The 25501-nt window shown below is 46.1% G+C and overlaps 1 protein-coding gene across 1 annotated transcript in view; it reads left to right on the top strand.

The window, feature by feature from the left end:
- Window positions 1-1274: 1274 nt before the first annotated feature.
- Window positions 1275-25501, top strand: part of syt7b (synaptotagmin VIIb) — a 71048-nt gene continuing 46821 nt past the window's right edge. Inside the window, exon 1 of the mRNA XM_076287339.1 lies at window positions 1275-1532. Coding sequence (XP_076143454.1) covers window positions 1499-1532 — 34 coding nt within the window. The 5' untranslated portion in view covers window positions 1275-1498. The remainder of the gene's footprint in view (window positions 1533-25501) is intronic.

Here is a 25501-nt window from a genome sequence, read left to right as displayed (position 1 = left end):
GTAAAAACACACATTTGTGCATCTGCATAAGTAATATACCTGGAATGACAGGCAGAAGGTAAGACAAGTGAGAAGGCACTATAGAAAGGAAGAGGAAAGGGGTGGGGTGGGGATGAAGAAATCAGACAGTCAGTCCAACTGATAACTGGACTGCAGGAGAAAGTGATATCTTTAGGCCAAATGCGTCCGGCGATACAGGGTGAGGCACACAGCCAGTTGCTCTGAGCGCCAGCATATTATCTCCCATCTCATGGAGGTGTCATTGGCTACAGGAACACAACACTCAAGGTTAAGCTATCTAAGATAGGAAGGTTACAAAAATAGCCAGAGATGTGGCTATCCTGGGCTATTGTTTGTACTTTATGCCTTTCAAAAACTTTCTCTTTTGTTTCTGGTCAGATGGTAAAAATAACAACGTTGTGCCTCCCTGCCCATGATTAGAAGAAGAACTATATGAATATTGGCATTGGCAAAGCTATCTCATAGAGAAAATTGGGAAGGTAAATATTTAGAACTTAAAAATGTATCTTTTTTTATTTTTACAGTGGTTATGGGTTCATTTGTTGGCTTTTCTCCATTAAAACACTTCCTGGAAGCAAAGAGTGTTAACAACAAGCTGTTCTGAATACTTTAGAGGTGACTTGTGTGTGCATGTGTCTGTCAGGGGCAAATAATAACATCCCACAGATGACAGTTTATTGTTGACAGTTTTTCTCTTGAGAGTGACAGAGAAAATATTTCCACAAAGACCTCCATCTCTTGTTTTGAATACAAATTTTTATTAGCCCATTCAGTGAGTCTTGAACAAGCAAGTGAGAGACCTCTGGGCTAAACTGTGACAAATGTCAGTAAATGTCAAGTCAGAGTTTTATATAATCTCTCAGACTTTCAGATAATATCAAATTAGAATGTGGAAATGACCACAGGGCTGGGTGCTGAAAACGAAGACTGTGTGGTTATGAGGACAGCCAGCTCGAGAGGCGACCAGACTGATCAATTGAACAGTAGGATCCAGATGGATGCGTAGGGGGAGAGGCACGCGTTGCAATGAAGGCAAACCAATGAATGGCTCGTGCAATCATCTAGCGGGGACATGAGCTGATGATTCCAGCTGCCGACGATCACACACGAGACAGCCCCTTGCCCATCACTCATTTTCCTCCTCACCAAAACCTCTCTCCTTGCTGCCTGTCACAACCCCATGCATCGACTGTGGAGATTGAAGAGAATAAGACAAGGAAAGCAAAAAGGGAGAGAGTGAGGGAGGGAAAGAGGGAGGGAGCTGGAAGAGGAGGAGGGAAGGAGGAGAGAGCAACATCACTGACTGACTACCTGCTCGAGCGAAACACTGGCTGAAGACGCTCAGACACGCGCGCGCACAGTCGATCGCTCGCGGAGAAGCAACACAATCCTCGGGCACGAAACTATTCAAAGAATCTGGGAATTTTTGGAGAGGAGATAAATTACAAACAACCTTGAAGTGAAAAAGTGAACAGTCATGCATCTAAATCGCGAGGACGAGGATAACAAGGGTAAGGACAAGACACACGCGCAGCTTTTCCACTTTGTTTCTTCACTGTTTGGTTTGTTAGGTAAAAACGCCCTTGAATAGCTAAGAGTCTGTCGGTATCCACAACTGAGCAGATGTTTTGCATCCCTTTCAAGACAAGCCAGGGGTCAATGGCTCTTGCAATGACAATACTTGGTGGCATTGCACAGCGTTGAAAATAGTGCAATATGACTAGTTGATATCCCATGTTAATCGTGTCAGTGTCGGCAATGACCCCAGCGATACCGACAGTGCATTTCTCTATAGTAATAATTATTACACTAGAGTGCTCGTATCCTGCTTGTATGGTGAATGTTCACTTGTTGTTCTGACATGCTTGCCTGTGCTACTTTGTAGTTATCAGTGTTCATGTCAGTGTGACTTTAGGCCATCCTGGCGGGTAAAGACAAGGTCATTACATTCTCATCCATGCATCCTTGAAAGGCGAGCCCACATTGTGTGTGTGCGTGTTCGCTTCGCGGCTACTGCTTTTATTAGAAAGCGTGCTAGTCTCTCTCTCTCTCTCCCTCTATGTGTATGTGTGTATAGAGAGGGTGTGCGCGGGCGACAGCGCGTGCGGGCCTGCGTGCGTAAATGAGTGCTAATCTCTTATCTTTTTGTGCGCATTATTGGCGTGACCAGGATCCCGCTGGTTTGTCCAAACGTAAACACTGAGGCAACAGACAAGCAGTCTACAAGTGGTTATGAGGAAATATACCCAGTATTTTCAGCATGTGCACAAGGGGCATGATTACCACTAGTGTGGGAGGCAGACTTGTCCATAGCCCGTCTACCTCGACCCTTCTCGCGGCAACTCTTGAGACATGTTTTTTGGAATTACGAGGTAAACCCTAACCTCCCATTCGTACTGTTCTAAAACGAGCAATTGCGGCTGGTGGGAGGTTCAGTGGCGTGGCGAACAGTTTCCTGCTCGGTTGGCAAATGCAATCGTAGCACCTGTGACTTGCCAACCAAGTCCAAAAAACGCGCTCTGGGAATCTCCCCTTTGCAAATAAACAGTGGCAGTAGCAAAGAAAATACACGCATTCTCTGTTGATATAATGATAGGCTTGCAATTATATCTTATATTGCAGGTCATAGCAACTGGAGTTATTTTACTTGTTTCATCGTATATGATGCATTTAAGATCGGGCGGTGCCATTATGTTTGTAAAACGACGGGGGCTGGTTACGGTCGCGCCCATAGGTCCGTTTCCCCGCGCATGCCGGTGCTTCCCTCTCCACGTGCATTTCTCCTTGTAAATTCCCGGCGCATCTCAAGGTGGAGCAAGGCGGGGGAGATTGAGCATGCCTCTGCCAGTGATTTAACAGACTGACGTATCGATTATCTTTCCCTCATCGCCTGAGGATTCCTTCTCATCTCTGCCATTTCTATTGCCTACATTTAGGTGTATACCAGACACAGTGTCTGATCTCAGTCAAACAGCCATAATAGCAATGTTAAACGGCGTTGTGTTGGGTGGGGGCATTTTTGTATTTATTCACCCTCTGAATTGAATCAGGAATTTTGAGAAAGCCTTTTCCATAATTATACAATGATGGAATTTATGTTATTATCTTCAAACGGAATCAATGTCCATACACACAAAACACAGAAAAGGTTTGATATTTTAAGGAACAGTTTGTTTTAAATTGATATAGTTAAGAAGTTACCATGGCTAGGTAGGACCATAACAGTGTTGTACATAATGACCTACTTCAGCTGGTGCAGACACTCAGTGGTAAACTCAGACCATTAAACTTGGATAGTTAAGAACAGACCTGGATTGATAGAACAGACCCTGAGATAGAATTGATAGAATAGACTCTCTGTAATGTTTGTATAAAGTTAGATTTATTTGCATTACTAAATTGAAAGATAGCACTAATCCCATGTCTTGGAGATGTCTAGATGCTGTGTCATAACAGAAGTCAAAGATGTCTGGTCTTCCAAGACATAAGTCAGTAGTCATTCTGCCCTTTTTACAAACTCCCTCCCCAAACATTTATAAACCTGTTTATAGCACAAAAAATGGATTTAGTTAATTTGTTAGAAAATTTTTGGAAAAAAACGATGCCACATAGAGGCTCTGGGGACCCCAGTTTCTCTCTAATCTCAGTTTTATTATTGTGATGACAGTAAGCAGCTTCTCCCCTTGGTCTGAATGGAAACTCAGCAGGACGTTTTTCTGGAATCTTGCACTGTATTTATCTAAACCGATTACGAGCTAATTTCCCAGCAAAGCCAATACATTATGTGTTGATTTGTGGTACAAAGGATGGGCGAGCCGAAACTGGATGTGTGTGTGCACTAAGCATGAATTCTCTCTACATCCCAGTGGAGTAACCCCTGAAACCATTCTGCTGGAGAGATGGATTGTTCTGCTGGTTCTCCTTATTCAGTCAATTATTCCCCCTGCACCCAAATGAATCGAGTGAAAGCACCAGTTTTTGTGCTTCACTCTTAAGCCTTAGGTGGACTCAAACTATGCATCATGTCTTAAAGAGGCATATTAGACAAAGGCATATGCCAAGCCAGCTGAGTAATAATAAACCGACCTGCAGGGCTTTAAGGCAGGTTAAGGTTAGCCAAGTCGCTGTAGGCAAACTAACAAGACACCTTCACATGAGTAACTGACCGCTACTGCATGCAGGTAGCCCTAAATTAAGTGTACTGTAACTGCCCCTGAAAGCCAGTGAACCCACGAGAAAACAAAACTAAAATAGGGAGACATAGTCATCCCATAGAGGCGCTGTGCTCTCAAAATGATGAATATTTCAAGTATTTGTTGCAAATCAAGAGCAATCAATGGAAAATAAATCATCTAACATTTTTTTTCTTCACTTAATACATGTTATTTTTCATGTAAACATCCAGATAATTTACTTGACTATGTCTTGACTTAAAACATTTTCATTTATCAGAAGGCTTTCACAAAAAATCACACTTGTAGATCAATAGACAGAAAATAACCCCATCAGGACCCCAGATCAATGCTTTCAATAGACTCTGACCTTTCATCTCCTCAATGACATCTTCCAAAACACAGCTAAATATTCACATCTGCTGGGCCATGGACCAGATTTCACACTGAGGATCCTCAAAACGGTCTGCCTAACGAATTGCACTGCCGCTGAACGTTGACTTGCATGTGACTGAGTGATTGGTGATTGGCACGTGTTTGAGTTATTGGCCTGAAATAGTCTATGCCCAGAGCCAGGATTTAAGTCTCTCCCATCCAGTCACCATCTTTTTAGAATCAGCTTCAACTGTCGAGCACCAGACAGACATGCATTGCAGCCAGGGCCCTAATGGTTTTTGCGTGCCAGCAACAGGCAATAGGTTTTGGGGCTTTAAGGATTTGGGATTCAGTGTTGGAATGACGGACAGACAGTCTCAGCCGCGAGAGAGTCCCTGGTGTCATTAAAATTCCCCGAGCATGGCTCTGATGTTGTAGTGGAGTGATAAGGCAAACACGGGGAGAAGGTCAAGCTCCGGCCGGGTTGTCAGGTCTCTGTCGGATAAGAGGAGCCACGTGGGCATCTGGTTCTTGGCAATGGGCAGCGGCCTATGCGAGTGAGCAGCACCGACACCGGGAGCTGAGCCACAGAGTGGCCGCTCTCAGGATGAACGCCAGACACAGCCTTGATTCTCCCCCTATACCAGTCAGGTAATATATAGATAGATAGATAGACAGATAGATAGATACTATATTGCACTACTTTATTCATCCCCAAAGGGAAATTAGTGTTCCAGCAGCCATACAAACACAGCACGCATAACAAATGTTGAAAAAAAATATGGCCCATGTTTGAGAGGAAGAGTGAAAAGTTGTTTTGTCACCTTTTTACTAAAGGATAAGGGCCAGTTATGTGTCTTATACCGGTGCAGTGTGTCAGTGAGGTGTGGAATGTTTTTTGACATGAAAAACAAGGGACTGTTTAGAATCAGATTTATTGGTGTACAGTAATCTAAAAACGAAACATTCTACACACAAGACGCTATGGTAGAGACTTGGTGTTGTGGCGGAGTGCCTCAGGCACTTTGTGATATTTGCTCCTGACACCAAAGAAAACAAGCTTAAATGTAAGACTTTTTTTGTTTTGTCACCATTGTAGCTAGAGCAATCTGGTCATTGCACAGGGGCCACATACAAATGTATGAGCTTTGATGGATTTGTTTACAAGCTTGATAAATGAAACATTCACATGCAATAATATCACATAGGCCTAGATTTGAGGAATTGCTGGGTGACAGGGCCTAGCGGCATGTATATGCACACACAGCATTCTAACTGAGAGATGAATTTGAGACTTTTGAATTTGCTCTCTGCTATTGTTTTCTGGACATAGTTTTGCAATGCATTGACCTGACAAAACAGCAATGCACTTGTTAGCATGGCCATATTGCCCTCCCTGCTGTGCTCTGAAAGGTTTTATCGCCACAAAGCTCAGTGGTCAAGAGTCTCTCAGCCAAGCCATACACCGCATATAAATCTGGTTAACAAGAACAGAGGGGGTTGTCCACTTCAGCACTTCCACGAGAAAAAAGTCATGTTGGAGGGTAGACTATCTGGTGGCATCTCCGTTGGTCATTAATAACCTCCAAGTGTTTGTTTCTGTGGCAAAGCTGGCCAGGATGATGATGTTGGTGGGTCTGGGTTGGGGGGGGGGTGCGTGGAGGAGCAGAAGAGGTGAGCATATGAATGGGGCAGACAGGAGTGTGATGGGATGTGCCTCTGACCCTACTGGATAGGTGTCTCTTCTTCCAGGCAGACGGCTCATAATCGTCCTTCGTAATTGTGTATTAATAGCCACATCCAGCCCCATTGTCAAAGGTCTTGTTAATAGGACGTCTCGTGGAAAAAAACAAAGGGAGAAATAATGGACTGTAAATGACTAGACCTAAGTATCAGTGTGTGTTTTTTTTCTTCTTCTGAGGAACGGCAAAGCGTGTGGGAGAAGGAGGGGGGGAGAAAAGGCGCGATTAGTCAGGTGCTGTGCGTAATAGCCATCTAAAATGGATGTATTTTTATCCCGCGGCATTACTCCTGGGTGTGATGGGGAGAGAGGCACAGAGATCAGCCCATTTGGAGCGAGGAGAGAGGAGCCACAGCGCGGAGATAGCATAACACCATTTAGAGATGGCCTATTCTCAGTCGAGCAATGATTTATGCACCGTGCCCTTGATTCCCGGTAATCATCACACGCAGCACATTAAGTAATGGCAACTGTCCTGCTGTAGTTACAGTAAAATATATTGTTGTGGTGTATGATTCAAACCCAGTGGGAGTAATAGGTCATGCTAAATATGTGCTGTATATCTGAATATACTGTACTTACAACAGTACTATTATATTCATGGAAATTAAGTGCATTTAGAAGAGTGTAATGGGATATGATACTATAAACTGCTTATTACTGTCATGGTAGCTCATTCCCATTACCAAATTCGGCAGTGATGTAAAATGGCAGGATATTACTATTCAATGATCTAGATCGAAGGTCGGTGATGTGATGGTTGGTCCAGATGACAGACGGTCATGACAGTTGCCCCCATCACAGAGAATCGAGAACCTGCATTCTTTAGACGGCAATTCACCAGAATCAATGGTCTGGTCGTGCCGCATTGAGCCGAGGACAACCGAGCGACTCCACAACTTTTGCACCAGTTCGTCAGTGTAATGTGTGTCATGGCCTCTGAGCCTGGCATTGCACCCCCCGCCCCCACCACCACCAGTCCACCCCCCCCCGCCTCCGTTGTGCTGTCACTCAGTATCACGCCGGCGACTCGGAGCAGAGCTGAACGAACGCCCCAGAGGCCAGTGTCCGAGTGAATGTGGGATTCTCATTAGTGGCATGCTTTGAAACAGCTGATAATGGAGGGACGGGCTATTTTTTATTTTATTTTTTTTTATTCAAATATTTTATTATAAATACAATGTGACATGGATAATGAGTCATAAAGATGTTGGAGCGAATGAGATAGAGGAGGATAAGGATGAGAGAGAGGATGAGAAAGAAAAATAGAAGAGAGAGAGAGAGAGAGAGAGAGAGAGAGAGATATGTATGACAGAGGGCTGGGCTGGAGCACTATGTCTGTTAGAAGTCAGAGGTTGAAATGAGCTACTGGGCAGGCAAACAGAGCAGCCTTGCCTGCTTCAATAAAACCATCACATCTATTAAAGCAACACCAAAGAACTTTTCCTCTGTCGCATGCACTATTTGTTTATCCAGAACCAGCTTTGCAAATAACAATGTCCACAGACAAGGTAGAATATGTTGCATGATTTTATGAAAGTACGATGTATTGCGACATCAGATGCAAGTCAAATTTGTAGTTTCTCATGTCTCATTCCATCGAACTACAGAATCGCTACCCGATCCGGCAAACTTACATAGTGCGGTTATAGCCGATAGAGGGCCGCGAAGCGAATGCAGAAAGTGCCGTTCACCCTGTTATGAGTTGATGAACCACTGAAACGATTTTGGAAACATTATTTTAAGGTACAAAAAACTCTTTGGTGTTGCTTTAACTAAGATTGAGCAGAACCGGGATGGGAGTGCGAAGGAGGAAGGAAGGTTTGATTATGTGCACCTTTTTGCATGTGTGTGTGTGTGTGTGTGTGTGTGTGTGTGTGTGTGTGTGTTACATAACACCCTCTCTGGCTGAGTCACGTGGAGTCTCTGAGAGGTTCGCGCAGACCCCTGGCTCTTCTTCTCCTGTGCTCTCGTCTTCTTCCTCTCTCCTTTCTCTCATCTCCTTTCTATTCTGTCCATCCCTCTCCTCCTCCTCCTGTCTTGTCCTCTGTTCTACTCTTCTTGGTCTGCATCCTCCCCTCTGCTCCTGTTTGACCTTCATTTCTCCTCTCCCATCTCTCTGCCTGTCTATTGCACTCTTCTCACTTACTCCCACACGGCTGATCTACAAATGACATGGATAAACAATCAAAACAGACCCATCTCCAGTAGAGGGAATCGTCTCTATTATATACCACTATACCTAAGTGAAACTAAAAAAGACAGTCTGACTTCAGAGGGAGGGAAACAAATGAGAAATACTAATGGCATCGTGTCCTCCACGCCGGCCCAGCCGGAGGGACGCTCTTCAGCCCAGAGAAGCAAGAGCACAGCCTCATCAGCACGGGCCACGGGTGTGACTCATCAGCCAAGAGCCAGCACAGCCCTCTGCTCCGCTCCCCGCTGTCTCACACACAAGTGGAGTGGGGGAGAGAGAGAGAAAGAGAGAGAAGGGGTTAGGGAGAGGTTGAATGAGGGAGGGGAGGAGGAAGGGGGGCGGCGAGCTAAGGGGGTGAGAAGTGGGTGAGACTGGAAGGGGGAGGATGGGGAGGAGGCTAGAAGCAGCAGTGTGTCCTCATCACCTCATAGGAACTTGTGTTTTTGAGACAGTGTGAGAGAGAGGGTGTATCTGTGTGTGTGTGTGTGTGTGTGTGTGTGTGTGTGTGTGAGAGAGAGTGTGTGTGAGTGTGTGTGTGAGAGTGAGAGAGAGAAAGAGAAAAAGAGAGAGAGACAGAGAGAGAGATCACGAGTGTGGCTTTTAATCAGCCAGCTCATAGATGCTCTGGTCTCTAGAGGCTGTGCATGGAAAGAGCAAAATAGAAATAGAAAGAGAGACAGAGACAGAGAAAGAGAGAAGGTGGAAGAAGAGGTAGATGTAAAGTGAGACTGAGGGGAGGTGAGGGAAGGGGGGAGGGGTTCTGAATTATCATACCGTTATTTATGAGGAAATGGGGAAGGCGTTTGTGTGGCAGGATCGTCTGGAGCAGTAGGGGTTTCCATTCTGTTATTTATGTGATGTGTAATATTTGGCAATTTGAGGAAACATTTGTCATGGCAGCGCTGCATTGTTAGCGCATGCAGATTCTCAAATGGGGGGGCTGATGGCAAAATGAACCGGTTGATGGCCTCCCATCAACACAAGATGACAGAGGGGGGGATCTGCTGTGCAAATGGTGTCATCAATCTTCACACATTCATTAACATACCTAGAGGAGCATGCAGTACACATTCTGTGTGCAGAGCGCACGCCATGCTGGAAGTGTGCATCACATGTGATAATGTGCACGGAATGAATGCTAACATGCTGTCAGCATGTGAGTGATGGTGTGCGTGTCCTTGTGTGTTCTTAGTATGTGTATACCATGCAGTAGATGTAGGATTACGACAGGTCAACAAGTCATGCATGGAATGGAAAAGGGCCCATAAGCAAGGGTCAGGAGGTTGTGGTTGTAGTGAGGGGGGTGGGGAAGCTCACACTGTGCAGACTGCTAATATGAAATGCGTTTCATGCATGCTTTATCCAGTTATGTATGGAGCGAGCATTGGAGAAGTGGTCCTCTTTGAAGTGGCTTGGTCTCTTGTGAAATCTCTTTGTAGTGGCATGCTCCTCTTGAATTCAACCCAAAGTCACAACCTGGAGCTCTGGAGCATCAGTACGAATGCTAGTGAAATGCCTGTCTGAGTAGGCTGATGCATGGGTGGTTTCTGTTTGAACCACACAGTAGAGGAGATGGGGTGAGAGAGAGAGAGAGAGAGAGAGAACGAACAAGAGAAAGAGAGACAGAGGTTAGATGTGAGAGCAATGATGTGGACCAGGTCAAACAGGCTCTTGACTTGAGTGAGCAAAGGTGTAGAGAAGAGCAGTGGAATAGGGTGGGGTGGGTGGGTGGGTGTAGTAGGGGCAGGTCAGCTCACACCACACTTGTATTTGAGCATGGCATAATTACAACTCTGCGAGATCTCTCGGAGAACAGAGAGGTCCTTCTCTAATTCTGGAATCAGTCTTTTTGTCTCAGCACAGCCGCCTGCTGCGGCACATTTGCATTTCACTGCCGGCTCTCTCTAAATATTCCATTTTCACCACCTGTCGTTTTTTTTTTGGGTGGGGGATGTGGGCACAGGATATTGTGTCCTCTCCAGCTATACTTCAGAAGCCTACCCACCCACAGCTGCCTCTAATGTTTGTACGAGGAAAGTCTCTGCCTCCACTGTCGCCCTGGGCGAGCTTCCAGGGGTTCAGTCCAGTGGTGACTGCTATCATTTCTGCAAGCGTTTCAGCTAGAAAGTCCTAATGGAAGTCGAGCTGCCGGTGGATTGGAGTGCCAATCTGCATGAAATGCCGGCCACCAGATCCGGCCCTCGAGAGGTCATCCAGATTTGTGCGTTTTTGGCTCTTCTTCTCTCTCTCTCTCTCACACAGAGCTGAAATGAAAGTGATTGAGAGGGGATCGGTGGCCCTCCGAGCGTCTCTGAACACACGAGCAAAAAGCTCCCGGCTCCCAGCTCCTGGCCTGCCCGCCACAAGCGGTGAGGAAGAGCTCTCACAAACCGACGGGATGAAGCTGTCATTAGCGGTGTCAGCGGTGGGATTAGCGACTGAAGCCACCTCAACACCCCGGCGCTAGCGATTCCCATTCAGACCCAACTCACAGCCTCTAAGCTCATCAGAGGGAGGGAGACACAAAGCTTGAGAGAAAGGCACAGGAAGGCCGAGGGAACAGAGGCACAGACCGCAACAGGGACGGTGCTTTTGAGATTGAGACTGAGACTTTGGGGGTGTAAGATGCCCCCTTTACCTTCCCTTCTCTAAGCGTGAAGTCTAAGGAGAGGAGAGAGGAGGAGAGTAGGCAGGGCTGACGTACAGGCAGCCAGAGCACCAGGAACAGATGGCGAGACTGAACGCTTCTCAGACAGTCTGCCTCAGTATGCCAACATTAGACTGGCAGAGAAAAAAATAGATGTGTCTTTATGCGGGCCTGTGATCCACATGTGTGGCAAACAAACACACACACACACACACACACACCACACACACACACACACACAGAGCAGACTTTGAAATCAATTACATTTAAGTGGTGTCACACAGACAAGATTTCTGTCTTGAAGCCAGCACTGAAATACAATTAAAGAGTGAGAAAAACACATCTCTTAGGTAATCACATCTGATTATAACAAGACTATTAGCTATATCACCTTTTCTTAATATGTAAACTCATCTCACAATATACCACTTTAATTGCAAGGATGTATTTACCGGTTATCTCAAAGAACTAGGTCATAAGTGTACACCACTCGACTCGATTATGCTCATGCTGAAGGTCACCTTGGATTTTCTTTGGGTTTTTTCGTCTTTCCTCCCAAATTGGATTTATTTCGCAAGTTTGGTACTTGATATTACGGCCATTTTAATTTCTTGAGTTGGTCGGGCTCTGATCCATTTGGCCACAAGCACGTCCTCGTGCTGGGTTCTGTCTGTTGTGGCTTGTGGTGGTGGATGTCCAAAAGCTCACTAAAATTCCGTTCCTCATGAGGTAATACTGTATCCTTTCTGCTGTCTGCCAAGCTGCTGTCAACCTGACAGAAGCAATCAGCTTGATTTCTGGAACGACATGGCCGAAGTTCCATTCTGAATCTCATTCCGGCTGTCATTTTGTTTTTATTTCCTATTAAATGCTGAGCTCAGGTCAGCAGTATTGCATTTTTCCCCCAACCATGTTTGAGAATGCCGTTGAACAAAGACACCCAGTTTCAATAAGATGTGCTGCTGTCAAATTCTATTTTATTTGGAATATATCAGACATCTATATATGATAATAGTCCCATATTATTAAGGGAAAATATTAATTTAGTGATTGCATTGTAAGCACACACACACACACACACACACACACGTACACACACACACACACACAGCACACTACCATGCTCTCTCACAAAAACACCATTGCATCCACTTGCACACACAGTGGGAGAGCTAACCAGCCAACCCTTAGGGTATCTCAGTAGCTGTCATTTCTTCAAGCTCCAAAAGATGAAACAGAATCTACTATTTGGACTCCGCTAACTCCTGAATTTGCAGCCTCTTTCTTGCTATCCTTGGAATCCTCTCTGTCCCATCTGTCCATGTATGTCCTCTCCTCTTGGCACCTCTTCTCTTTGACACATCTCTCCTCTCCTCCTCTCTCCCTCTCACTTCAGCCCTCAGCTACCTCCCACTCCTCCTCTTATCCCTCTCCTACTCCACCGCCATGCCCTCTTCTCTTCTCTTCCTGCTCCTGCTCTATCCTGTTGTGTCCAAGGCTTTGCTATCCATCGTATCCTGTGCTGTGCTCTCTTCCTCTCTCTCCTCTGGTCTTGTCTCATTCCCTGCCTTCCTCTCTCTCCTCTGGTCTTGTCTCGTTCCCTGCCTCCCAGTCTTCATTTGTAGTCAGCTCACTCACACAGGACAGCATTTATCGTCTGTTGTTTGTTTTGCCAGTACAGTAAATGAGGGTGGTCTAAAGAGAGCTCTTTTCCTTTAACTCACTTGTTCATTCTCTCTCTCTCTCCCTCTCTCTCTCTCTCTTTCTTTCTTTCTTTCTTTCTTTCTTTCTTTCTTTCTCTCTCTCTACTGTGGTCTCACCAGGCTGCATCTTATTTAATATTATGCACACATGCATATTCAGACCAGGCATGCTCAGTGCGGACTGCCATATTCTTAAAAAAAATGTATCTGGTGTGCCTGCAGACACCAGCATCTGCTGTTGAGTGCAGAATGGCGACTGTTTCTGTGATGAATTCTCATGTTCGCACCTCCTGAAACATTCCTTCCTCATTATCATGATGGCTTCAGCTGCCATAATCCACTGTCAGACAGGATGCCGAATGGGAGCTAGGAGGTGTGTGTGTGTGTGTGTGTGTGTGTGTGTGTGTGTGTGTGTGTGTGTGTGTGTGTGTGTGTGTGTGTGTGTGTGTGTGTGTGTGTGTGTGTGTGTGTGTGTGTGTGTGTGTGTGTGTGTGTGTGTGTGTGTGTGTGCGTGCGTGCACATGTGCATGGATGTGCTGTCAGTGTGTTTGTCTGGGTAAGCGTACATGTGGATTCCCTTAAGCATGTTTATGTTTGTATCTGTGTCGGGTGTCTTGGACCTCAGATGGCCTGTCTCAGCCACACTTGAAAGGATTGAAAATAATGTCTGTGGGGTTGACATTCATGTGTGCTTCCTACCTCTCTCTCTCTCTCTCTCTCCCTTTCTCTCTCTCTCTCTCCCTCCCTCTCCCTCCCTCTCTCTCTCTCTCTCTCTCTCTCTCTCTCAAATTCAAAGGGTGCTTTGTTAGCATTACTGTTTGAGTACAGTGTTGCCAAAGCTATATTTTACAAATGGCGCAGTAGTGACACAAACGAATGAATATAGAAATACATCAATCTCTCTCTCTTTCTCTTTCTCAATCTCTCTTTCTCCACCCCCTCCCCCCCCTCTCTCTACTAAGCCCTCTCTCCACCAGTGATCTCTACATCTATGTCTGATTCCCATTCTCTGGAAAACTGCTTTTCTGGTTTCCTCTTCTTCCGTATGTCTTAATGGGATGGTGCATGCCTCACACCCCCCACTTCATCACAGGGACACGAGGGAGAGAGAGAAATGGACAGATGAGGTGTGGTGTGTGTGTGTGTGTGTGTGTGTGTGTGTGGGGGTGTGTGTGTGTGTGTGTGTGTGTGTGTCTGTGGGTGTGTGTGTGTGTCTGTGTCTGTGAATGGGGTCTTACTCGGGGTGGTAGGAGAGGTGGGAAGATGCTGGATGTCTGGGAGCCAGCAGGGATTTATTTATACACTCTACTCTACAGTCTACTGAATTATTAAAAAGAAAACCTCCGAAGTGGCCATCTACGGTCAGAGACAAACCGGTCGAAGAACTACACACTGACAAGTGGAAAAGTGGGGCAGAACAGGTAGCACAAGCAGACACACACACAGACACACACACACACACACACACACACACACACTCACACACTGGCACATTGTAGAAAAAATAATGAACCTCCACAGACTGACTTGCACATGGATACACACACCTTTTTTCCAAGATCTCATGAATTCTGAGCACAGTGCGGGGCAGCTTGGAGGGGAGTGTTATCGATGCAGTGATCCACTAATGCGCCGATGCGACTGACAGCAGCGTTTCAACCACAGTGTAATTATTTTTAGATATTTTTGATGTGAGGATGATGCCAGGTGGTTTATCGTTCCCCAGTTAGGCTCTGCTGTCGGCTGCCAGATTCAGAAGTTTAATATTTATTTATTTAGGTTTATTTATTTATCTTTTGTTTGGGGTTGATCAGATGTATCCCAGCAGAAGCCAGACAGGGAGTGTTCTCGGGACACTGCCATTTTGTTGTGGTATTAAATTGTGCTCTTCTGTTTTTATTACACAATCCTGGGTGCCGCCGCCTTTAACAGTCTAAAATGTCATCTGTGGGCTTGTAAATGAGACAATCATCCATGATGGATTATGATAAAATGCTCCTCGGGTGACTGGTCTGCTATTGCCACCCTATCCGAGGTCTGTGCTATGTTTATACTGTCTGGGCTGCTCGCATCCTTAGAGGCTGTTTTTTCGTTAGCCTTGTGACCCTGGTGATATTTCTACACAGGGGTTTAAAATAGAGCCAAGGAGATCCCTCTTGACAAGCTGTGCCCTTTCTCTGTATCACATCACATTTAGCATCCAGCGGGAAGAGCAGATGAGCATCCCTGCACCCCGAGTGGAGGGCCGCGGCTCAAGTACATCCAGATGCATATCTGTATGATCACAGTGCCTTAAACAATGCTTATCTTCAAACTCCCAATTATAGTCCTCACTGAGGATATTCAGCTACAGAGTGCGACTGAACTTAGAAATGGGAATGGTTAGTATGATACGTCTGTAGATTTCCTCCCTTTCTGTACACAGCTTCATCTTTTAATGTGGTCTGTCCCCTGAGGATTAACCTAGTCTAATCTGTTTTCACCACTGAGATACTGTACTGAATAAGGAGATGATTTCCTGTGAATGCCAGCTCTTGGCATCAAACAGTGTTCACACTGCTTATATGTGACCTTTGGCTTCTTTACTGCTGTTGGAGTCCATGTCTGAACTGATTGCGTATCCAAGTCCAAACCCATCCCGATACGGTGGGAAGAAGTGTTTATCCATTAGGTATGGGCAGAAGGTGTAAACAAAATGCATTTGGATGCTAATATATGGCTGTTTCGAGGGCGTTTCAAAACAGATGCAATTCTGGCTTGAAATAAATGCAAGACATGGAAAACATATCGACCTGTCAGCTGACCTTCAGACGACTGCCAGTACCGAGATTTGGGGAGCTCCAATTATTTTCCACATGTTTGTTTTTATTTTTGTCTTCTTAATGCCATGGCTCTTAGAAATGCAGTGCGTTCCCCCCTGGAGGGGATTTTGTTATGGGCGCTGATAAAATGGTAACTCACTGCCCGGATGGGTCTGACCTTCTGGTTTGCAAGAGCAGTGCAGTCACCGTGTGGCTATATTTGCGCCGTTTGTTCAAGCAACTGGATTATGTCCCTCTGTGCACTATAGGTTAACTGCATCATGCCATCCTCTCAGGCAATAAGTCAGTTTAACATGATTTTAAAAAGAGGAATACGGATTCGCTGCAGAAAATATGGAGGCTGTGTGAGGTCTGCACGTGGATCACACAGGGTTTTTTTTCCTTAACCCCACCTTGTGTGTCTGACTTGCCTGGTCCATACAAGTGCAGGATAACAGCACTCCTCCTCACATTTGTTTGGGTTTGAATGGTGTGTGTGTGTGTGTGTGTGTGGGGGGGGTTGTCACACTCTCTGAGCTGGCCTCTCCGTTCACCTGTTGGCAGCTTTCATTGATGTTGCTGGTTTTTGTGGAGTGCAGCGGCTCGGCGCTGACTGATAGCAGCTATGTGGGGAAACACTTACTGCCATTTCACAGTCTGCTTGAGCACTAATTCAGCTCCCTCCACTAAACCCCAGTGCTGGGCCAAGCGGGCGTGATTCGGCAGCACTCTCCTCCACAGTTCTGCGAAGACGTGTATTTTGGGTCTACCCTTTAAACCCTGGCCTATGCATAATGGCATCTGTTTGCCTCAAGACTATGGAATCAGTGCCATGTAGGGGTGTAAAGGTACACGTATTTGTACCGAACCGTTTAGGACGTACAGGACGTTCAATACAGATGTGTACCGAATGCAGTCTTTAATAGTAATCAGTAAGTTTTTTTGCTTTTGGACCATGTTTCAAATTTGAGTTCCCACACACATATTAAATGGCGGACCATATGTCATTTTAGTGAATTAACGGAAAAAAAAAACATTTGACACCTTTTCAAAATACTATTCCCGTTGTACATCAGCAATATTGTCAGTGAATTGTAGGCTTGCAGTACCTACAGGCTTACCGTACCGAAAATTAACCAAACCGTAACTTCAAACCGAGGTGCACACCGAACCGTGATTTTTGTGAACCGTTACACCACTAGTGCCATGGATTGTTTGTGTCCTGATAAGCTTCAAAGCTTGATGGCTACATAGTCCAGTGCTGGACCAGGCCTCCTGTCGACTGGGCTAATTTGTTATGCATTGTTTTACATAACCTTATTCGATTTGTTTTGGAGGCAACAGGGTTGTTGGTGGTTGTTCGGTATTCTGAATTTGATTGGTTTTGCCTTTGAAAGCGCCTCCGCTGATTAGTGGCGTATCATTGTTAGACCTCTTGTTACCCAGTGTGATTTATGTTCCTCTGTGGGGCTCTGAGGTAACTTGACCTCTCTTGACCCTTAAAAACAATCCATAAAATTATAATTTTTGAAAAACAAAAGCATCCTCTCTCAGTGTCAAGGCTTGAAGCCATTTTGTTAAAGGCACATTGCATTTATTTTTTCCACACGGGTAGCCAGATAAATTGTGAAACAATTTTTAATGTTGGCTCAGCGGCTGAAATAAAGAGGCGAAAGTGACTCAGTGTTCTAAGACCTAATCAAGAGGGATATTGTTTTCCTTAGGGCAATTACATTACAACTAACATGTCGTAGTTTCATTCACTGTATTAGATTAGACTGATTAATTAGACAGGAAGCCCTGCATGAATATGCTGTGGGTACACAGACATGAAAGCCACCATAACCTGAGAAGAATAGAATATGCAGAGGAATCTCAGCCATCCAGACTGGCAGTTTACAGGCAGACTCCACAGGGACACGGAGGTCCACAGGCAAGGAAGCCATCCCAACTCCAGACAGACACACACACACACACACACACACACACACACACACACACACACACATACATACACACTGGCCTTGGTACACACAGACAGACAGACAGATACACACACACACACACACTGGCCTTGGTACACACAGACAGACAGACAGTCACACACACACATGCACACACACTCACACACTCACACACTCACACACACACACACACACACACATACATACACCCACACACACTGGCCTTGGTACACACATCGAGACAGACAGATGGAGAGAGGAAGTTGAGAGAAAGGCCACAGGCCTAGTCACAGTGTTCATAGGAGGTGTGTGTGTTTTAGCCTGTTTAATGGACTCACCTGTCAGAGCAACTCACTTTAGCAGTCCATCACTACAGGGCCCACATTCTCACACACACACACACACACACACACACACACACACACACACAGACACACACACACACACACATCCATGCCCACAAGTGCACTCACATATACAGAAACACACATGTGTGGTAAGTGCATTCACACATATTCACACATACGCATGCTCATTGACTTGCATGCATGCACACACACTCATGCAGACTGCTTATTCCAGAGGCCCACACAGTTTGGCCCATTGCAGTTAGACACATGAGGGCCCTCAGGTTATAGTACTAATAATGAAGCCATAAAACAACATCCCTCCTTTTTTCCTGCATACACTCATACACACAGGACCAATAAAGCCACCGTTCTGAGTCTTAGCCACTGGCTAACAATATGCTTGAGTTGCAAGTGTGTGTGTGTGTGTGTGTGTGTGTGTGTGTGTGTGTGTGTGTGTGTGTGTGTGAGAGAATGTGGGCCCTGTAGTGATGGATGTGTGTGTGGGAATGGGGGGGCATGGGGCATGTGTTTGTAGCGTCTGTGCCTGTCTGTGGGGATTTAGGTTTGTGGTATGATTCAGTGTTTGCATGTGAGCGTCTCACTGAGTGCTGTGTCTGTACGTCACCTCTGCGCTGAACAGCAGCCCAGCTCGCAGATTTGGTGTTGCTAGTTTCCACCCTGAGATTGTCTTTTCTACTGTGCATTACTGTGTGTGTGTGTGTGTGTGAGAGAGAGAGGGAGAGAGAGAGGGAGAGAGACAGAGACAGAGAGGGTATGCGTGCGTCTGTGTGTGTGTGTCTGTGTGTGTGTGTGTGTGGTGGGGGGGTTGGGGGAGGGGGGCAGAGACACCCTGTTGTCTAATTCATTCGGACACCTCCGCACCCCCCTGGGAAGGCTCCTATTGAGCAACATTCTGCTGGCATTCTCCACAGACACCTCATACTTCCACGCTCCTCTTCAATGTCGCCTGAACGAGAGCAAGTGTGACACGCATTGCGCTGACGGTGAGAGCGGGTTACGTGTGTCCTTGTGCGCAGCAAATTGCATTACTGTCTATGCATGCGTTTTATTTGGCGCTAGTTGTTTTTACGCGCATGCCTTGCTAAGAGCAACAATGTGCCGTGCATTCCTATTCCGCACAAAAAGGGCACAAGCGGTCAGAGTAGCCCTTTTGGTAAACATGCGCGCAAGCAAACACTCGGCCCGTAGGCTCACTAAAATCAGTGGACTATTAAAAATCCGCTTTATATTCAGAGTGAGTGAGGGCTGGAGGGTCAGCCGGCTGCCTGACCACCACGACCACCAGCGCAATCTAATCCCTCAATCTCTCTCATGTCCCGCGTTGCTGTCGTAGTCCTCACGGCTCCGTCCCCCCCCCCCCTATCACACGGCCTCCTCGAAAAAGTCCCCTTCTTTTAATCTGCCCTCATCGCCGCCCTCCTCTCAGTCTTCCAAAGAGCACTTTGTCTCATTCCTCACCCTCATCTCTGATCCACTCTCACGCAACCCTCCACCCGCATCCACCCACCACCACAACCTCCTCCTCCTCCACCACCACCACTCCCTCTCCTCCTTCTATCTCTCTCTCTCTCTCTCTTTCTGCCTCTCCGCTGGCCCTCATTCTCTCCCTCTTTCTATCTCTGACCTTCAGCCTCTCAAGTGCTCCTTTGCGTAATCCCTGCTTCTCTCCCCGGCTGGCCCGGGTGCCCTCGAACCCTCCCCGCTCTCCTTCTCTTCCTCTGCCGTCTCTCGTACCCACTCTAACCTCTCCTCTCCTCTCACTCTCACTCTCCCCCCCAGCACTCCAGCTTCCTTTCTCTACCCTCCTTGTTCTTATGCTATCCATCTCTATGGGCCATCATTCCCCCTCTCCACTTCTCTATCTTTTTCTTCTCTTTCTGACCACCATTTTGCACTCATCCTTGGAGCATGGCTGCCACATTTCTCTTTCCATCTGTACTCTCAGCTTTTTTAAACCTACTTCCACTCTTTCCCCTTTCTCTCTCTCTCTCTCTCTCTCTCTCTCTCTCTCTCTCTCTCTCTCTCTCTCTCTCTCTGTGTCTGTTTCTCTGTGTCTGTTTCTGTTTTTCTCTCATTCTGATATTAACCCTCCTCTATCTCTCTCTCTTCCCCTCCACCGCGGTCTGGGTGCCAGTGAGTTATGCCATTCCCAGTCATAGGCGGCCCTGTTGGCTCTAAATAAACCTGCGGATGCTGCTCATTACGGGCATCATATCACATGCCTCTGGGAAATGGACTTTGATGGGTTCTGCCTGTGAACCGCCCCGATAAATACACCTGCCAATCAAATAAATGAGAGTGCCGGGGCCGCTTGTGATGCCCCCGTGTCCCCGTGCCAACGACGCATCGTTTGCCGCATGTGGCAACGAAGAAGGAGATGGGAGAGGGGAAGAGAGAGTGAGGGAGAAAGGGAGAGGGGGAGCAAATAGGTGAACGAGCGCAGCGGCTGTAGGAGCAAGGTGTCGAGCGCGTCGCTTCAGTGGCGGACAAAATGGAGCCGAGTGGTCCTTGTGTGTGGCGGCGGAGGTGGCGGCAAGCGGCAGGTGGGGGTGAGAGTAGCCACTCGACGCCTGGTTTAAAGTTTACGCGGAGCCGACATGGCCGGGAGAGCCTGAGTCAGACTAGGGGAGCTCAGCAAGCAGACATAAACACACACAAACACTCACACACAAACATACACACACACACACACACACTCTCTCTCTCTCTCTCTCTCACACACACACACACACACACACACACACACACACACACACACACACACACACACACACATACACATACATACACACACACAGAAAGAGAGAGATAGGAGCATGAGGGAACGGGGGACAGAGAGAGAAATAGACACTGAAGGGGAGAGAGAGAGAAAAGGGAATGAGAGAGAAGGCATAATTGAATAAGAGCCTCCCTCAATAGGTGACAGTAAATAAGTCAGTATCAGGGGTGCAGTGGAGCAATAAATCTAATGAATCTCTCTAAGACTTGCCTAATATCTCCTTTATCCCTTTGTTTTGGTTCGATGCTTGGAGAGATAAAAGAGTGCGGACGGGGAATATGACGAGGGGTATGCAGGAATGAGAACACTGATAAACAGACAGGGAGGGAGGAACACAGGGCAGGTTTTCTTTAACAGGTGACTAGTTTTAATCATCCCTGTTGGAGAAGGTGTAATTGCTCGATAAGGGGAAAATTAGGATGCAGCAGTGCCTATTACACAAAATAAAAAAGCGTACAGTAAACAGCATATAAACAAGGAAGGGGAGGGAAGATTGAGAGGCGGAATTACATGTTTGGAGGTATCCAGTGGTGAGGGAGACAGAGAGGTGAGTGCTATGTGTGTTGACGAGAAGGCGAGAGGGTTTGTGTGAGTGAAATGCCTCGTCAGCCTCCCATGGCAGTTTATTGCCTCGGTTATTGTTTGTGTCCAAACTGTAAAGTTGCGTGGAGTGCTGCTGCACGCAGTGGCATGAGGGCTGATGCCGGCGGCCGGCGGCCTCTCAGGAGCTCTCCAGTGCGCTGCCGGCTCTGTGCAGCGCGGCGTGGCGCAGCAGAGGGCTCAGCGTGATGCCCATCAGCGCCCAGCGTGGGGCCTCCTCCTGCCAGAGTCCTGATGGGAGCCTTGCGGGGGTCAGGGCCAGGGGGGTGCGGCTCGCCAGAGTCCGGAGGGCTGGAAAACATGGTCAGGCTGACTCGCCCCGCTCGCTCCAACCAACATGCTTTCCTAATTGCCGTCCCTTGTGCCAAAGCAACTTCTTTTTTCTGGTACAGATCTGGCCGCTCCACACTGTCTGTCTGCCCAACCCAACCCAACTGTCTCTGCGCTTGTGTACAAGATGCGCTCTGACTGGCCCCAGCCGTTTGTCAGGAATATTCTTGTCATGTTATGAAGGCTGCTGTCTTTTATGAGATGGCGCAATCGGAGGGTTTGTTCATCATGTAGAGTAGCCATTTTAGTGTGGGGGATGGCTAGGTCAGCCACTTCATGACATGGATGGGGCATCTTTCTATATTAAAATAATGTCATAGCCAGGTGGTTGAGTTGGATGAATGTGCAAAGCAAGTAATGTTGAAGCAGAATAAGTTGCCTCTTATTTCAACAAATTGTAAACAGTGCTAGACTTTAAGTAAATCAGTTGCATTCATTATTTATTAATTGTCCAGATCTGTCTGTTAAAGCAATGAGTCTTTTAAGCTGTAGTTATGTAGACTGTATTGCTTTTCCAGCTCATCTATGATGCATTGACTGCTGTGCTAAATTGTTTGAATACAGAGATATTTTCTACAAATTGAATTATTTGCCCTTATATTAAGAAGGAAATGCATCATACAGGCAAACAAATTACATGTAAACTCAATGTCAATATGAATATATAATACAATTAAAATATTCATCTTCAGACTTTTTGTGCCTTTGTCTTCCATTGTCCAGCCTTAGTAGCTGGAAGACTATCAGAGCTTCGCTAATGTTAAGAGGTCTTCATGAAGCTGGTGCATAACAGGGACTTAGCTGGCGCACAGAACCAACAACTGCACAGCCGGCTCTGCTTAACAGGCACCCTGGGTGCCGAGCAACCTACTTTTAAGAAGAAGGCAGACCAGCAGACGGGCAGACTAAGGCTCGGCTCGGCACCAAGGCCGTCTGATGAGCCTATGAAGCAGTGCTCAGCTCTGCTTCTGGGAGGTTATTTGGGATAGAGCTGTGGCCCTGCACCACTCCCCAAAGAGCCCTCATCTGTCTGCCACTGTTTTCCTCAGCACTCCCCCTCCCCTCCTAACAGCCAATGAAATGCTGAGGAGGACAAAAAAGCATATATCTGGAGCAGTCAAAATTGAGGTGAAGCTCGACCCTCTCCTGAGGAAGGTTGCTCACCACTGTATCTCACCCTGGTGTGTCAGCCTTTCCCTAATCCAATCAACAGTCTTCATTAAGCGTGTATTAAGATGTGTAATTTTCTGATAGGGAGGCACGTTATTTTTCCCCTGTGAATTTGCGATTAGATATGAACAGCATGCAGTTATTAAAGCAAGATAAGTAACATTTTTTGTCCAGTAACAACTGCTCCAACAGCAGTGGAAAACTGTTAAATCATATTTGCATTGGACTGGTATTTACCATTAAATGGTTTCATCCTAGTGTTTGATCCAGTGTGTACTATAGCAGTTTGGAGTCGTAGCAGTAATGGCTGGAGTCCTAGTGGTGCTGTATGGGTTTCATGAAGATGCAAAATGGTATTGAGCTTGTTTGCAATTGTTGCAATGTTGTGCTCTCAATAGCCAACCTCTGCTGCACTACAACACTTTAGTTCCATGGACTCACCCAACTAATTGCCTGCATTCATCTGTTAAACCAGCAGAACGCTTCAACAGAGGCTGCGTTGGGTGCACTGGGAGTGGTAGATTGGTTTTCTATATTGCATTAAATTCCAGCTCTCCTGCAGTCTGAAAGATTTCTTGATTTGACAATTACTTGTTTATTTGATCTATGTGTGTGTGTCTGTGTATGTGTGTGTGTGTGTTTGTGTGTGTGTGTGTGTGTGTGGGGGGGGGGTGTTGTGTAATTTCTAGTTATCACGCATGCATATTACCATAATTGTTTATTCATTTTAACAATGCTTTTCGATTTATAACATTACCTTGAGGGGGTTGGCCAACTCATCAGTGCCCTCTCTGACTGAGTGGAGACATCACAGGTAACTCTAGGTCATAGTGGTTGGCCAGGCAGACTTGGCTTGTGTGCTTACATTGGTTTCACTACACTTGGCACTTTTCTGCCAATTGCACTATTTATGGGCTAAATTCCATTTTTGAACTTCCTCTGGAATTTACTCCCCTCTGCTTTATCATACTTTTCTCTACCCCTCTCTTTTTCTGGCTCTGCACTTTATTTACTCGTTCATTTTCTCCTCCCTGTGTAATCCTTTTCTCTTCCCAGTTCCACTGCCTTCACATTAACACAACTCCCAGTACACAGTAATTTGTTTTCTTACATGTTCACTTGCTTTCATACGTGTTCATGTTCTGTGTCCTACGTTCGTTCCTCTGGCAATTGCGTCCAGTCTTATGTAATGAAATGTAATGTGGTATAATGTGTTCTGCTCTACTGTACGTGGTTGAATTCTACACATCTCTGCCCTGTGATTGATAAAGTATTTGTTTGGTTGCCAAGAAATGTCTGCACTATTGAGGCAGAGAGGTATTGTGATGATTTGTGCTCTCGGTTTTCTGTCAGCCGCACGATAACATTTATCATTCATGACAAGGCACACTGCAATCCTCTTTGGCGTTGCTCACCCACAAAGCCTATGAGTGCTTGAAACGCCTGAGGTTATAATTTTGCTTTGTTTTTTTTCCTCATTGTTTTATTTGGTATGTTTTTTTTTGTTTACACCACGATCAGCAACTGCAGTTATGTGTATAGATATGAGCTTGGCATTTGAAAGTAGATAAAAGAAAATAGCAAATAAATGCTGGATGCAAACTAATGATGACACTAGTAGTCTATATTTAGAGCAACATTTTAAAAAGGGATTGTTTGAAGTAAGGCAGTGGCATTTGTTCGACATTTTAATCTATTACATTTCCTTTTCAATTCTGTTAACGTGCAGATGAAACTGAGGAGAGCATCTGCATTTGGGAAGTAAAAAACCCACTGAGATCTATGGAGGTCGGAATCAGCTGTGAGGGAAGATAGAGATTAGGCCCAAAAGTTATTTCTCATTTGCATATTGCACTCATTTCCCAGAGGGAGAAGGGGGGAAGATATGATTTATAGGGCAAGCAGGTGCAGAGAGAATGAAAAGGAGAGGCTGTTTATTTGCGTTACCATAAGTGTATGTGCATGCGTGTGTGTGCTTGAATGCGTGAATGAGTGTGTGTGTGTGTGTGTGTGTGTGAGGCCAAAGAACAATGCTGAGAGCTTCCCATTCTTTAGCTGACATGGTTGGGCAACACAAGCCATCGCCTTTAGAATTCTCCTCTGAGATGGCCCGTGGAGAGGAAAATCGCAGTTTTGTCAAGACAGAGGAGAAAATGCCTCTGAGACACAGCACACTGGACCAAAGAAGCATGCGCTTGTCTGTCAAGGTTGTGTTTGTGCAAGTGCTGATCAGCCAACAAAAGCGGAGAGTTAAAGGAACGAAATCGGCTTACATTTATTTACAACAGGGGACTTGTGAGATGGATACTGACAATTACAGCATGTGTTCCCTGGAGCGTTTTCATTTAGCTGGGTTTGGTAATGACTCTGTAGTGTGGAGGACCCTACCAGTCTTTACTGTGTGTGTGTGTTAACCCAATGAGTGCATCGATTCTACCAGTCTGCCTGGTCTCTGTGTGTGTGTGTGTGTGTGTGTGTGTCTGTGTCTGTGTATGTGTGTGTGTGTGTGTGTGTGTGTGTGTGTGTGTGTGTGTGTGTGTGTGTGTGTTAACCCCAAGAGTGCATCTTTCTGTCTGTGCGTTGTTCCTTTGTCTAGGCTTATTTTTCCCCCTGTTAGCTCAGAGTGTGTG

Source organism: Alosa pseudoharengus, unplaced genomic scaffold (assembly GCF_046254945.1).
Source record: "Alosa pseudoharengus isolate Yale_2024_CS ecotype anadromous, Long Island Sound unplaced genomic scaffold, YU_APseudo_1.1 YU_APseudo_1.1_scf_16, whole genome shotgun sequence".
NCBI lineage: Eukaryota > Metazoa > Chordata > Actinopteri > Clupeiformes > Clupeidae > Alosa > Alosa pseudoharengus.
This window is presented reverse-complemented; position numbering and strand designations above follow the sequence as displayed.